General features: G+C 34.3%; 5 protein-coding genes across 5 annotated transcripts; 2 read left to right on the forward strand and 3 right to left on the reverse strand.

The window, feature by feature from the left end:
* Positions 1-2,500: 2,500 nt before the first annotated feature.
* RO3G_00894 (uncharacterized protein) lies at positions 2,501-4,200 on the forward strand (the record flags this gene model as incomplete). The annotated part of the gene is made up of 4 exons (XM_067655485.1): positions 2,501-2,893; positions 3,014-3,241; positions 3,357-3,881; positions 3,934-4,200. The coding sequence occupies 4 exons, from the start codon at positions 2,501-2,503 to the stop codon at positions 4,198-4,200; spliced, it is 1,413 nt and encodes a 470-aa protein (XP_067511586.1).
* Positions 4,201-5,414: 1,214 nt separating this feature from the next.
* On the reverse strand, positions 5,415-8,072 carry RO3G_00895 (uncharacterized protein; the record flags this gene model as incomplete). The annotated part of the gene is made up of 6 exons (XM_067655486.1): positions 5,415-6,730; positions 6,800-6,862; positions 6,921-7,026; positions 7,084-7,176; positions 7,238-7,947; positions 8,012-8,072. 6 exons carry the CDS (start codon positions 8,070-8,072, stop codon positions 5,415-5,417), a joined length of 2,349 nt encoding a protein of 782 aa, XP_067511587.1.
* Positions 8,073-8,510: 438 nt separating this feature from the next.
* RO3G_00896 (uncharacterized protein) lies at positions 8,511-9,686 on the forward strand (the record flags this gene model as incomplete). The annotated part of the gene is made up of 2 exons (XM_067655487.1): positions 8,511-8,922; positions 8,974-9,686. The coding sequence occupies 2 exons, from the start codon at positions 8,511-8,513 to the stop codon at positions 9,684-9,686; spliced, it is 1,125 nt and encodes a 374-aa protein (XP_067511588.1).
* A 207-nt stretch (positions 9,687-9,893) lies between these two features.
* On the reverse strand, positions 9,894-10,621 carry RO3G_00897 (uncharacterized protein; the record flags this gene model as incomplete). Its single annotated transcript, XM_067655488.1, has 2 exons — positions 9,894-10,214; positions 10,283-10,621. 2 exons carry the CDS (start codon positions 10,619-10,621, stop codon positions 9,894-9,896), a joined length of 660 nt encoding a protein of 219 aa, XP_067511589.1.
* Positions 10,622-13,721: 3,100 nt separating this feature from the next.
* Positions 13,722-15,127, reverse strand: RO3G_00898 (uncharacterized protein; the record flags this gene model as incomplete). Its single annotated transcript, XM_067655489.1, has 5 exons — positions 13,722-13,732; positions 13,783-13,971; positions 14,046-14,351; positions 14,421-14,508; positions 14,690-15,127. The coding sequence occupies 5 exons, from the start codon at positions 15,125-15,127 to the stop codon at positions 13,722-13,724; spliced, it is 1,032 nt and encodes a 343-aa protein (XP_067511590.1).
* Between the last annotated feature and the right edge of the window lie 728 nt (positions 15,128-15,855).

Consider the following 15,855-nt stretch of genomic DNA (forward strand, 5'->3'; position numbering starts at 1 on the left):
TGAGTGCAGGCACAGAGACATGTATTTTCCGAAAGAACCAGAAAAGGATGGAGAACAAGAAAAATAATGACCATTCAGAAGAAGCTTGGTAATAAGGAGAATGCAACTTCCAATGATATGAGTAGAAAAAAATGGGTATAAAGAAGGAGAAAGTGACTTGTGGCTTCTTATGGGCTATGTTCTGTTCTATAATATATAATGTTTCTGTATAAATTTCAGACCAAGATTCAATATACTAACTCTGAAGATAAAAAAAGTTAATGAGACTGACTCTTGTAAAGTAAATGAAGTAAAACAATTCTTTCCTACATCTTATTATTCCAGGAACAGAAAGAGAACCTCATTTGTTGCGTTGAATAGCTTATCAGGGCTTATTGATCTTGGAAAATATGCTTTATTATAAAGATAATAGTAGGCTCTCCTGAAGATATCTTTGAAAAATGCATGATCAGGTTTTCTGTAGAATTGAGTACAAGTTTATTTAAGGACAGTTTAATCATGATTTCAGAGAAGGAAAAGTAATATTTAGTTACTTGAACTACTTAAAATCCTCAAATTTTGAAAGTGAATATTTGGAATGATTATTAAAGGTATTGAAGGTAGCGTGTTTATCAGAATTTCAATTCTAATAACATTATTAGGAGAAACAAATTAGTATAAGCATTTTTTATGTTGCTATCCAATCTTATTTCATTATTATTACAACTCCCTTCGGGCATAAATATCATGGCGTTTAGCTTCTAATGAAACTGGTTACAAAATGATCATATGATCCTTCAAAGATCCTTTTACGAATCAAAGTTCTTAAAACCCAGACTGAGCAACAAAACTATTTTTCTTTGTTTACTTGCTTTTCTTTTTTCAGGTGACTCTCCCTTTTTATTTCAGTCTATTTTTACTACTTTTTAGACTACATTCTGTCGTTACTTTAGAAAAATTGAGTAAAAAAATTCTTATTTAATACGTCGTTTTGAAACAACTAAAGCTTTTGTCAAATGAAAAGAAGTATGTACAATATACTTTTTGTTGTAAACAAGATCCAATATCGCTCTAAAATCCCATAAGCTTTTATTATAAAAAAGAAAATCATAAAAGTGATAAAGGATTCATTTTAAAATTTTGTTTACTTTCATTTTCACACGCACAAAAGGCATTAGATTCTTTTCTATCATAACAATACGATATACCATGTAAGAGATTATATTGGTTTCTTTTTAGGGAACAGAAACTGAAAAGGAGTAAATAAATGAAACTTTATTTTCAATTTCTCTTTTTTAATTAAAGCAACCATAGGCAAAGAAAAAATGTTATCATTGAAAGAGAGAAAACTGACACTAAATAAGAATAAATATAGTTTTATTACGCATGAATCGCACCACAAAAGTGTCAAGAAATTATAATGTGCCACATCTTAAGATTCAGTCTCAAACTGCCGCAAGTATTCTTTTTTTGTTTGTGTTTGCTCTAAACCATGCAGATGTGTATATGTGTGTCTGTACATCTAATAAACCAACGTTATGTCTTGGTATCTCCATATGTGTGGTTTCATAGTTTTCCTTTCTTTTCTTTTCTTTTTTCTTTTTTCTTTTTCTTTTTCTTTCTTTTTTTTTTTTTCATGAACGCACATACCAATTATATCAATCACTGATAGCTTCCATAAAAGTAGTCCGTTCTTCGTTCTTTCAATTCCGATAACGCAAACAAAATATGCGATACCATTTTAGAGAGGCTCAAAGATCAAGTTTTACCAACTTTTTTTAAAATACCGTGACTTTGTATAAACGTTCTTCCTTTTTTTAACCATTTATTTTATTTTCTCTCTTTTTTCTTTTTTATTTTCTTTTTTATTTTATTTTTTTATTTTTTTTTTTTACCTTCTTTTTTATTTACAGCCTAAATTTTCATATGCCAAAACAAAGAGCACCTATTTCAAGTAGATTGCGTAGTAGAGGTAAAAGTAGTTTAAAAACACTTTCTATTAGCAAACGTAAGATACAAAAAAGGAAATAAAAAAAAGGGGAGAAAAAAAACTTACAACCTTTATGTACAAATAGTAGTTCCAGAAAAAGAACAATACAATCCAAAAACCGGTAATATATTATAAAATCTGAATTAAGCCAATATGGTATTTAATGCGTGTATGCATTTTTCTCTATTCTTTTTAGCCAATGAAACTTCCTTTTCACCAAGATATGATAATAACATCTATCTAGATGAATTACAGTCCCCACTTTCATACGTTAGAGCGCCACCAGAGGAAAGAGAGAAAGTGTTGCGTCATGAATCTAACAGGATGATTCAATCATTTGGTAAGCTTAAAGCACGTTCGTCTACATTTTATCAAGCACACGTTGCGCCTCCTGTTCAATCTAAAAGAATGCGCCACCTTCGGTCAGAGAGTCCAGTACCGTCAATGAGAATTTTGCCACCCTCTTTTATCATCAGTAAGCGCCATGCAAAGTACAAGAAGACAGGTCAAAAGAGGCCTCGCTCTCCTTCGATGACACCCACTCCACCTTCGACACCCTCACCTATTATACCAAGTTCTCCTCATTCATCATCATCTGTATTCTTGCCACCTGTGTCTTCACCAATACCATCTAAACCTGTGGTTACTCCTTCTCTAAATCCTAGACGGCCTTCAATGACTGATCAATCTTCTGTCAAAATTGATCATAATAACAATACCGCTCCTCCTGCCCCTACTAGCGATTGTACTAGCACCGATAAGCAAGCGAGGACAAGGCCAAAATACTCTCGAAGAAAGCGAGAGTTGAGATTGTTGCGTTTGGATAATAACACAGTTTTACCTCCACCTAACACACCTAGAGCAAGTAGACTCCGAAGCAACTCTCCCAGTACTGGACGCGTATCAACAGCACCCGCCAAGTCGGTAAAGATATCTTCTCTTAAACCCCAAAAAAAGAGAGCGCGATTCAGCAGCCCTCCTTCAACAGGCACAAAATCAAAGAAGAAAAGATCTAGAGGACGTATCCACTCAACCATTAAAAAGAGTCCTTCCCTTTCTTCATCCTCAAGCACCTCTAGTTCGGATAGTGACTATACTAGCGATTCAAGTGATGCAAGCAGTATTGGCACCGCTAGTTTTTCTAGTGATTCTAGTGATGTTGATTCTAATAGCTCAAGTAGTTCGGATCAATCCTCAAGTGGTCTTTCGGATAGTGATTTACCCCCTGTCATTAGAAAAAAAGGGGCTCCTTCAAAAATGATAACATTTAAGGTTTGCTTCCAAAAAATTTCCTTTTCAAAAAAAGCGTGTCTCTAACCTTTTTTTTTTCACACATATAAAGAAGTTAATGTATAGCACAAAAGCAAGAACTCCATCAATGAAAAAGAACTTACCTACAAATAACAAAAGATGCTCAGATTCAGACAGAACCAATACTTCTAGCCAGTTGCCGACTATGAAAAAGGAGCCTGCATCCACTGTCAAAAATTCCGTATTTACCAGCTTTCTATCACCTATCAAGAAAGTAGCCTTTACATTCCCGGTTAATCCTGAAGCATCAATAAAACAAGAGAATGATGCAGTAATACCCTCTTCACTGAGCTCTAAGATACCTTTAAATACCGATACGGACACAAGATACAAATGGGAAGAATACCTTAGAAGACAGCGTCGTCTATTTATTAACTGCAGATATGTTACTGACGGAGAGGCTGCTAATGTTGCCATGACGGTGTATACTGGCCAGGAGATTGGGCCGACCAATAGGCTTGTTGGCTTGCTGCAGAAGAATTTCAACAAATACCGATTGAAACTGAGAAGAATATTTGATGACCTTTCTAGAGTCATGAGTATCAAAAGAAGAGATATGGAATATGATGATGCAACTTTAAAAGTGTACATAACGAATCAGGTAAAATGATAAAGCACTTACGTTAGATGTTATTAAACAATCGTTTCATTAGATGACAGATAGGATCTTGAAATCTGTCTGGGAATATTGGCTAGACGAACCTTATGTTGATCAAGATGAATTTTTTGAAAATGCGTCTTCTGTACGCTTACTGAAAGATGTTACTGTACAAGCAATCATATATCATTACAAAGAAAAATATCAATTGATGTCTTCAGAGAAAGCTACTAAAGGAATTAGACAACTGGATGCAATTACAAGAACATTGGATTTACCTGAGTTTGAAGGAGATGAACTTGAAGATTCTTCTCAAGAATAAATGAGAAAGGTTTATTGTTGAAATTTTTTTTTTTTTTTTGCACAACGTTTAATAATGATGTATGCATTTTTTTATCGTTCAACCATCAAAGTTACACGAAAGAACTGACCCACTTTGTGTTGTTACACGATTAAAGGAACAAGAATCGTTACCATTTTATCGTCAACTTACATGAATCTTTCTCTCCTTAACCTTTTTTTTCGTTATAATTAGCAAATGAATACTAATCATAAGATATGACCTGAAGAGCCCAGATATGTACAAATAATTCCTTGTTTTTTGTCTGACTTTCTCTTTTCTGATTCTTGTGTGCGTGCGTTTTTTAGGGCAATCTTTATCAAATGCATATTTTACGAGAACATCCCCAAATATATCTAACTGTGCACTGTAAACTTTCTTTCCGTTTTTTGCTGTGAGTCTTTTTACAGTTTTCACAGTAATATAAGGAGTCCCTAAGCTGAAGCATCTACCAATTGTTGCATGAAGTTGAGATGTCTTGTTGCCAACATCTCATCAGTGAGCCTGCTTTATACAAATAATATAATGTCGAATTCAAGTCAAATGAGTACCCCTTACCCAACTTTTTTCATGTTGTAGATACAATAAATTAGAATATTAGACTTTTGCTAAAGCAGACACTGAGTGAATTGTAAAAGATGATGGGAATTTAAAATGAGATTAGTAAAAAGAGCTAAAAAAAGTTAAAAAGGAATTTCCTTACCATAAATTTTTACTATCATATTAAAAATCAAGCAGAATGATTCAGATACTCGAAGTCATCAGCAACAACAAAAAAGTTTTACATTCACCTTTGATTAAATCTGAAGGAATGAGCAGAAAAAAAGAATCTAGAATTTATGCTTGTGGACTGACATTCGAAATAAAATAAAGGTACACAAATACTTTTTTCTTACCAAAATTAAATGCGTTTCTGCATACTTGAAGGTAAAATCCAATGCTGCTTCCTCTTATAAGTGATGATAAATGACGCCGTATGGTTGTTAAGCTGCTAATAAGAATCTTACGTTAGATTTTATTTAATCTCATAATTACTCTAAAATTAGCATTCATAATAAAAAGCGTGTCTTTATTTCTTAGAAATGCATACACTTATACGAAAGATAGAATGGTATAGTACATTGTTTATTTTACTTTTTTTTATATATTTAACTGTACAAGCTTAAGAACATAGTTTATCTTTCATGCAGACTTGTTTAGCCCGATCGAGACAGCTCACTTTCGCCAAAGTTTTGAGGCTTTGAGTGTTGTATGGCCTCGTATGGATTTTGAGTATTAGAAGTAATTCTTTGTGCAGGTAATTCATAACGAATATTAAGTTCTGTCAAGATTGACTTGAGAGCCAACATAAAGCGAGTCTTTCGTTGAAATCGTTTACCAAGTTCTACCCAATTTCCCTTGTGAGGTAACCAGACGGTCAGAATGATTTGATTCATATCCAATATTTGAGCCACACGCATATCAAACCCTGGTGCGAAGTCACGGTTTTGAGCTTCAACCCACTCTGACAATTTATCACGTAATAAAAGAATAGTATCATTTTCTGTTCGAAAGTCGATGTTGAATGTCAATGTCTCTCCCATACTACCTGAGCGACGTACGTTAGATATAATCTTGGTCAAAAGTACAGATGTAGGAGCATAGAGCTTCGTTCCGTCAGAGCTGATAAAGACAGTGCCCAAGATACCAATATTTTCGACTGTCATGTAGGAACCATCAATCATAACCATGTCACCAGCATCATAAGGATGCGTCACAAATTGGAAAATGATACCTTGACAAAGTGCTTTAGCAGATGAATCAAAGATGAATGTACAGGCGGCCAAAAGGGTACCAAAAGGAACAAGGGCACTCCAAAAGTCAACCCTAAACACCGCTAAGCTAATCAATAGAGTAACCAAACAAGTAATAACCAGTAAAGTGCCATCAACCTTGCCTAAAGCTTGACTGGTATCACGAATAGCCTGGGCCAGCCCTTTTCGTTCCCGATAAATGTATACGACTGTGTCACGGAATTCACGTCTAGTCAAATTACCATTACCATCCTTATCAAATACTTTGAACGCCTCTTGGGCCTCTTCACGTTCCTTAAAGTAAGGACGAAAATGATGAAGTTCCAATTTGAGCTTTTTGTCTTCCTCCATTCCTGGAATGTGGCCATCTGGATAAGCTAAAGAATAGAATAGCTTCTTGGCTACCTTTTTGGCGTAATCGTCCGAATTAATATCCATTTTATTCTTTTCAAGGCGACCAGAGACGGCACTAGAAGGCTTATCAGCCAAGACAATTTGGGAGATACCTTTTTTGAAAATATCAAATGAAGAAGGTTGTTGTGCAGCAGCGTCTGTCAAAGTGACTGGCCTTGCGTGTGTCTCATCAGAATCCCATAATTGACCAGCATATTGTTGATTCTGAGGCGATTTGCGATTTCTAAGACGATTGTTTCGATTGGCAAGTGCAGGACCAGATTGAGGACGATTCTTTTTCTCCGATTTACTAAGTGTGTCAAGGACTAGATGTGGGAAAGATAAAGTTATTACTTTGTAAGTTTAGGTGGGAAATTTAATTAATAGCAATTTACTTTTCAAGCTCTTTTTGTTTTCTTCAAGTCGATCTTTAAAAGCGGTACGATGAAATTTGACAGCTAATCAAAATGAAGGATATGAATAAACCAGTTTAAGTTGAAAATTTTTTATAATTACCAATGACTTGAATGATTGTTTTTTGACCAAATAATAAACCAGCAGCAGCCAATAAGCATCCAAAAGCTTTTGTAATGACGCTTGAATAAGGGTGGAGTTTGATGGACTAAAAATAAATCAAAGTCAGTTCAAATACATAAAAATCTAATTAAGAAAAATTTACAGGAAATGGAACGTTAATTAAAAACACCCAGGATCCAATATTCCACGCAGCCAAAAGAACAAGACACCAGTTTCCTTTCAAGCTCATATAATACTAAGTTGTTCGATCCCATTTAGCATACAAAAGGTATTAAGCTTATTCTTTTTCTATTTACCTCCATATATGATTTCACTCTTTCAGATCTTCTACCTCTAAATGTTTTTATCCAAAGAGATACAATGGAAGGTACAGAATCTAAAGCAAAAGTCGTAATCCAAAAGATATGCCACATGAAGGCAGCCCAATACATCCAGCATTGAACATTACTTCGCACATTCTTGAAGTCTGGGTTTTGCTGTTCAGCTTCTGTTGGTTTGGGTAACGTCAAATAAATAATGACAGCAACAACAATGAAGAGACAAGAGCCAAAAAAGGCAATAATGATACGTTTCAGTAAAGGAGAAAGGTAGTGCCAGCAGCAAGGGTTCCGCATGGCTGCCTGGATACGCTCCCTGGCTGTTCTTCTGCGTTTAGGCTTGACATGTTCAGGATCGTCGTTCCAATCAAACTCATGATCGCTATCCTCATCAACTAGACTATTCGTATTCAAGTCTTTGCTTTTTTCAGTCAATGGTTCCTCTTCCATTGCCTTTGGTATCTCGCTCATCGCTGTGTTTTGTTTACTCAAATTATCATCAAATGGATTTTCGATTATTGTCTTATTAGAGGCCCAAGACTCATGTAACGGACGCGTCTCTTGAGAATTAGCATAAAAGAAAGGGTCCTCTTGGTTTTGCATTTCAACTGTAAAGTAAGATGGATCATCACTTGAAGTTTTCCTACTAAGATGTGTCGCAGAAGGAGGTGGTACTAAAGGGATTGTATCTGGAGACAAAAATAAAATCCTTGTTTAACCTTTCAATCTGTCAAATGCAAATCTGTAACAAACCTGGCGTTACTTGAGCTTCTTCTTCTTCTGATTTAATTCTAACTGTTTTTCCTTTTGCCATTGTATGATTTGTTAAAAGAAAAAATTACAGTGAAGAAAAGGGTAGAATCAGGGATTTATTTATAAATAAAAAAAAAAGTGACTTGTTCAATTCCGATCACTTTTTTTTTTTTTTTTTGGAACAATAAGCTGGTCAACAAATAGCATTACCTTGTTTCAACTTACTCTCTTTTTTGCGGCGACTAATTGATCTTCCCAGGCACCAATGACAATTAAACATATCCAATTAGACCCTAAAAAAAGAATATTCCAGGTCCTTTGTTGGTGTAATAACAAACAGATATTTTGATGGGAAGAAAAGGGCTAGAATTCATAAGTGTAACCATTATCTATTTTTTCTTGGAAAGTACAAGATTTGGGCTGGTCCAATTATTCTTCGTTTCATTTTTTTTTTTTTTTCATTTCTTTTTATTTTACTTTAATTTGTGCTGGCACAAAAATGGACAAAACCTCAACAAGAAAGCGTACTCATCTTTCTTCGACTCAAGTATCCGTACTTGAATGTTCTTTTCAAGAAAATTCACTTCCGGATTCTTCGATACGTAGCCGATTAGCCAAAAAACTCTCAGTTTCTGAAAGAACAGTTCAAATATGGTTTCAAAACCGTAGAGCCAAGCAAAAGAAGATGAAAATGTATTTAAGAGATCAAAAGCAAGATTTACCTCGCTATCAGCCTACGTTTCGTTCATTAGTGACACCAAAAGCATTCGAAGAACCTCAACTACAAACCATTCGTAAACGACCTCGTTCTATTTCTAAACCTGAACCAAAGTCTCTTCAATTATTATCTGATATTGAGATAATGCAACAAAATCAACGAGCCATGTCTGAAGATTTAACAATTTCTCAAAGTAAATACAAATAAGTTTTCCATTCACACTGATATTCATAATCCGTTTTAGTTTCAAGTCTTGGCCAAATCCATCAAGCTCCGATAGAGATCATTCCACTTCAGCCTAGTGTACTCCGCATTGGCACATGGACACGGTTTAGCTCTGAGCAAGAAGAACTCGAGTGGGACCTGTCTTGTGATATTCTCCTTTCAAATCGTATCTTTGTTTGGAAAATAAGAATAGGAGAGCACCAATTTAAAATTGAGATTGGCTTTGATCAGATACAATATATCCATTTACAGCATACAGGGCAACTGGATATTCATGTTCGACTGCCACTTTCCTTCAAGATGCTACGATTTCAACAAGATCAAGACTGGGTTAGCTGTGGTGACTTTACAGAAGATCAGCAAGCTAGTATCGTCCCTGTTCACAGCTTGCAAGGAAATTATGAGTTATTCAAAAATGCTTTGTTCGATATTATGCTGTTGGCACCTGAATTATCAACAAAAATGATAAACACTTTACCTGGACTCGATGTATGTCGAGAGTATACTTTATCCCCATCCGCAACACCTGAGCCCTTTATGATGCAATACACAAATGAACCCACAAAAGGAAGTGAAGATCCAACACTAGATACAAACCATAACTTAATGCTTCAAGCTCCTTTCTTTTACTCAACTGTTTCGCCTAGTGATATTGATCAAGAAGCATCTGACATTTTGACTACACCTCCTTCACCATTCAATAGCCTCTACAAAGCGTATGTGTCCTTTTAAAGCTGAGCTTTAAATGATGTGTCTAGTTATATGCATAGTCACACCTTTCATTTTACAATGTATATTTACACGCACACATACAGATATATTATATAAATAAAGAAATGCAAGCAAGTATATTGCAGTGCCTGCAGTACCAAATCACAGATTTTTAAATACCATTGAGATGTTAGAATTTATTGTTTTTACAAATTAGAATAAAAAGGCTTAGTTTTTCAACATCAATCCAAATCGAAGGCCTGCTACAGCCAAAGCAGAGATCTTAATGGTATCCATGGTGATGTAACCACGATGACCCTTCAAGAAGAAAGGATCACGGTCCCAGAGCTCCTTTGTTGTTGTTTCACCTCGACTGACTTGAACAGCGCGTTTATTCAATCTTGGTAAGAAGTAAACAGATTGAATAGCCGTGATAGCGATAGGTGCAATAACTGCTGCTTTCAATGCATGATCAATAAAGCCATTATGTTTGATGATACGACTATGCCAATTTAAAAACAAGTCAAGGCTAACCAAACTTACAGTAGCCTTTTTATATAAACCTGTTTTAGTTTCCATGTGTTTTTCTTTTCTCCTTCTACAGTTTATAAACTTACCTCAATTTTATTAATCCAGTTAAATCTATGGCGACCTACATCTAATTTTTGCCATTCATCAAGGCTAGGTACGTTGGCTAACAGTGGGGTTTCGATGTAGCTCATATTCAATGTGGTAGCAAACCATATAGCATTTAATAAAGTCAAACCAAGTGTAAGTTCACGCAAGGAAAACTTGTTTACAACAGTTTTGTGAAGGATAAGTTGAATAGCTGCTGATGGAACAACAACTTTGGCAGTAGACCAAGGATCTAATAAAAATTTGGATACTCTAGATTGCTTTCCAGAAATAATATTTGTTGTAGTGGTAGTAGTGGTTGTTGTTTTAATAGTGGACATTTGATATAATGATAAAGTAAAAAGAAAGCAAAAAACGCGTTTTAAAGAAAAAAAATAAATTCTTAAACAAAAATGACACATTCATGTCATCATCCTGTATAATGACGAGTCGGAGTATGTAATGTGCTGTCTGTTTGCCTTTATTAAGTAAAAGGTAGGGTCCTTTTAATTTAATAGGAAATTTGATCCAAAATGACATAATAATCTTTTGCGAAAAGATGGAAATCGACTTCCTAAATGGGAAATCAAAAGCTTCGATTGAATCTACAGAGTTTTTGGTTAAAAAAAAAATAATTTATTTACCCAATATACAAACTAATTGTTATAAATAAAAGTATTTTTTTATTCCTATTCTTTACTAGAATACTCTTTAAGTTATTCAGACATCCTCATTTTCTGGTTGATGTTCCTGCTAGAAATCTTTTTCAAATCGGCACATCATACAATAAAGGAACAAGCGCATCTTAATGTCCTATAATGACATGTTGATTTTAATAAATTGAGTAATACTAAGGCTCCAATGTCCACAATCCATACTTAGATTGAAATCGCGACGTGAAGGGAGATCCATTAAATAATATGATAGAACTATAATCTCTTTGTTGATCAGTAAAATATTGTGTACGTGATTACATTTGACGCGATAAACCCAATACCTTCTTTGTAGATCAAATCTGATGGCTTCGATGTTGTCAACTTCAAGAAAGTACTTGGAAAGTCTTGAAGCAAATGGAAAGCAAAAAGTGATTATGACAATATCTGTAAAGAAACCAGTTTAAGCGATAACAGTTATCTCTATCCGTGCGTTATCTGGAGATATAAAAAATCGAGGTCACTTTGATCTGTCGAGATGCTTGACAATTTTGAAAATGTTCGATTATTTGGCGTGAAAAAGAAAGAAGGCAAAAACCAGCTAATGCAGAGTATATCTCTGACTAAAAAAAAGTGAGATGCTATAGTATCGAGAGAGAGGAAAAGTAAGCTTTAAAAAAATGTATCTCAATTTAAGTAGATTATACAAAGCAATAACGATAGATGCGCAACAAGGACTGATCAATACTAGCAGAAGAATTAGGGATATGTTGACACAATTATTAGGTAAAACAACCTCAAATTCTGGTTTTCAAGAAGACAAAGAAATGGTTAATAAAGTCCTTTATTTGTACAGTGTGCTTGTCTCTACATTTGTATATAAAACCATTTACTGTATTTAAAAACCAACACCTTTCTTATATCCCAATGATCTTAGTTTTCATACAGAGTAATACCTAAATATGGGGAGGGTACAAATCCGTGACATGCCAAAAGGCTTAATGCTGCTCATTAGCTTTTACTAATCTGTCTCTAGCATTATAAAAAAATATCTTTCTTGGGTATTTAAATTTTGTTTTTATAAAGGATTAATAGTTTGTTCAATTTGAAGGAAAACTGGGTACCATCTATTCAAAGAAAATTTTGTCTTACCTATTTAGAAAACATTAATACAATATGAATTCGAAATTTTGAGCTATTAATTATTTGTTTATGGCTTTTGTTGTAAGCAGTTGTATGATATGTTTGCTATAGCTTTTATGTTCATAAAATTTGAGTCGACCATTCGAAGATTATACAAAAATTACATTTTTAAGCTAGTGTTAATAAAGAATGATAAGCCATCCGGTTTTTTTTTTTTTTTTTTTTTTTTTTTTTTCACTATATAACTATACTAAACTCAATTATTTCTAAAAAGAAATATAAACTGATACACTGGTTCAAGAAGCATTATTAGCTAACAATTGAATATATAAAATGATATATTGAGTTGTTAACTAGCTTAGATCACCCTCTTCAACAACGTATTGCGTGATATTATCGCAAATATTCTATAGTACATTGCGTGACGAGAATGGTTGTTGGTTGAAGATACTTCACCAACAAAGTTTACAAACATGGACAAAGGTCAATTGTGGAGAGTGACCTAGCTGTAAGTTAGAGTGGTTGACAATATGAGGCGGAGTAGTGGTCTAATGTTGCGAATACTTTGAGTATATTTTGTGTATTCACCTTTAGCCATAAGAATTTACAAATGAAACATTACCAAGAGGCTAGTTTGAGCAGATAGTTGGACAGAAAGCGCTCCAATAAGTCGATAATATATACATAAAAGGAGCGGTTAAGAGCGTCAATATTGACAGGAAAGAAGCGGTGTGTATTGATTTATACGGTATTTTCTGGTTGATAAGACGATAGATAACATTCCGCTAGATCGTAATATGTTGAAGGCTCCAAAAAGCCATCCAAGTTTGTGGAAGGATATCTGTTAATTGCTTCAGAACAGAGTTGATTTGATCGCAGGTCTTCTATCCTCAAAGGTCAGATAGTAGTTTAGAAGGAAAAATGGCCATTTTAAATGTTACCATATTTAACTTCAGCTGATGACTGCAATATACAAGTCATTAAAACTATGCTATACGGCCCAGAAAGTTAGCTTTACAATTGATGCTTATTATTTAATGCCAAGATGACCACCATATAGCTACAATTGTCGACTAAAATATTTTGCTTACTCCTAAAATTTTTAGAATTAATTCTATTGATGTACTTCCGAGTAGAATGATTCAAACGGACTAGGGTTTTTAGTAAATTGAGTAACTAGGGCTGAATAATAAATAAGCTTTTAAACTTAAATGAGCACAAATGAGCTTCAAGTATGAATGAATGCTCTTATTTCACATGTCATATAATCATAAGAAGTTAAAATTTATTCATATTGCATACAATTTGGAAAGAAAGGAGGATAATACGAGTTTAAATAGAACAAAAGGAGAGACAAAATACGGAATGACAGGAAGGAGAAGGAGTAATTAATACAGTGTGCTCGTAAAGGTATTTACAGTAATACATTAAATCTAGGCATTGGATTATTTAGGCATTGGCTTTTCCGCTGTAAAAATGATCCATTTTGCCATGCAATGATATTCTTCAAATTCTTTTATAGCGTCTTTACATAATTGTTCATATTCCTGTGGAGATACTTTGGCATGATCGCACCACCATTCTTTCATTGATTTGAATAGTAACTTCATTTGTTCTTTATACAAGTATCCAAATTGTCTTTGTACTATATCAAGGCTATATTAAAAGAAGAATAAAAATACAATAGACAAAAGATTGATACTTACAACCATCAGTTGGCCATTCCCCAATAGGAACGTTAAATTCTTCCCGGTTGATGTTAACAAATCCAGAACTTTCCATAAATTCGGGAATAAATGACGCATAATCTGATCGAACACCACTTACTGCACATGCAGCAATGTACCACTCATTGATTATGGTCAACACAGGGCCTGGATTATGATATTTGATATCTATGTTTTTTAAGCAAAAGGTTTGTTGAGAAGATAAAAATCAATATTTTATGGGAGCATAAAACAAACATTACCATATTCTACCAATTGAATTTTTCCACCAGGCTTTACTATTCTATAGAACTCTTTCATTAAGTTGGGCCATCTTTCATAGGACATGAAGGTCCCCACATCTCTTTGAAAAACAAAATCAAATGTGCTGTCCGAAAAAGAAAGAGTAGGCTGACAAATGTCTTCATATTGAAACTGAACGTTATTAATCTGACCAGCAGATGTGGCTTTAGCAAGACCCTGACCATACTTTTCGGAAGGTGATAAGATGTCAATCCCAATGATTTCGCAATCAGGAAAGGCAATACCCATCTCGAGAGACCATAAACCTAATCCACGGTTGCGTTGATAATAAACAAGCAAGACATCTTTTTTATCTCTTATAGCTTATATATTACCTACTCCACAAGCGCTATCCAATATCTTTTTTGGATTTTCTAATTCCACATGATAGTTTCCTTTGAATATTTGCTTCAAAATGTAATGCTATAAAATAAACATTAGACACAACTTTTGCTTGGGAATATTTGCCTACTAATTTCCATTACCTCTCTTGTTTGTCTAAATATTATACGTACAAAGAGTATTGAAGGTTAATTTTGGTCTTTCATGCCCCAGTGCATTTAATGTACCTATCCCTTTCTCTTTCTGCACCGAATGGAATTACACAGTGATTCAAACCAGCGCTTTTCTCTGCTGCTACTTCTTTGAAAAAGATAACGCGTGAAGATTGAGGAGGCTCGGCGTCTTCAGAGATAATGGATGATTCACTTTGAGAATCATGACTACCGCGATGTCTTTTGAGTTGGGCATAAATGGATCTTGGTGAATGTCTTGGACTCTTTGGAAGGATAGGAGCTGATAGGGATGTTAACGGCGTGGCTTGATCGGCAGTAACGAATTGATGCCGTACTGGGCTCACTGTCTTTCCTTCCTGTATCTTTACTGAACGTTTTTTGCCGGATGAATTATTAAAAGGGAACCGGTTGCTCTGTGGAGAATGCTCTCTTGATTCAGATGATGGCTTAACGTGGATTTGAAGTTTTTTGGGTACAGGTGAACCACTGGAATCATTAAAATCTGATTTACTAGGTACGTTACCCATTAAATGATTACGGATTAAAATAAACTAGGTAAAAATAAAGGAGAAAATAAGAAAAAAAAAAAAAAAAAAAAAAGAAAAGAAAAGAAAAGAAAGAGAAGCAAGGATAAATTTGGTCAAGAAGCATCTTGAAAACTTTTGTTTCCATTTCCTCTTCTTTTATAAATGAATTGAAAACGTGGACTTTCCATATGGAAGTATGTTCCCCAAAACAACGATTTTGTATCCCAATTCATTATGGCTTCTAACTGAGCCCGCTAGTTTGTCGTACGAAAGATATGTTAATGACAAGGTGTTACAGTACACAATGCAGTCTAAAAGTCAACTCTTCCTTTATGTTTTTTCAACTTTTTCTCCTTTTAAGCAACATTGTAAAATTTTTACTTTCCAAGTTGGGATTTATTATTTCTCAATTCTGCAAAAATCAATTTTAATCATAAAGAATAAAATTCTGCTTTTTAACACATTATATATTTCTGTCTCTTTTATGTGTGAATGATGTGTAACGCCAACTTTTAAAATCGCCCATTTAAAATAGATTTTCATTCGGATTGATGTGCTCTCATTTGCCTTTTCAAGGACCTGTAGTGAACTTTTTTTAGAAGTTATCAGTAAAAGAGATAGGAGATGACTTATACAATTAGGTGTAGAGGTGATTGATATATAGTCAAAGCAAACAAAGTATATATGCTGCATTTCAAAATGAACAAACAAATCTGGCGTAGTGCAGA

Source organism: Rhizopus delemar, genomic scaffold (genome assembly GCF_000149305.1).
Source record: "Rhizopus delemar RA 99-880 supercont3.1 genomic scaffold, whole genome shotgun sequence".
Classification (NCBI taxonomy): domain Eukaryota; kingdom Fungi; phylum Mucoromycota; class Mucoromycetes; order Mucorales; family Rhizopodaceae; genus Rhizopus; species Rhizopus delemar.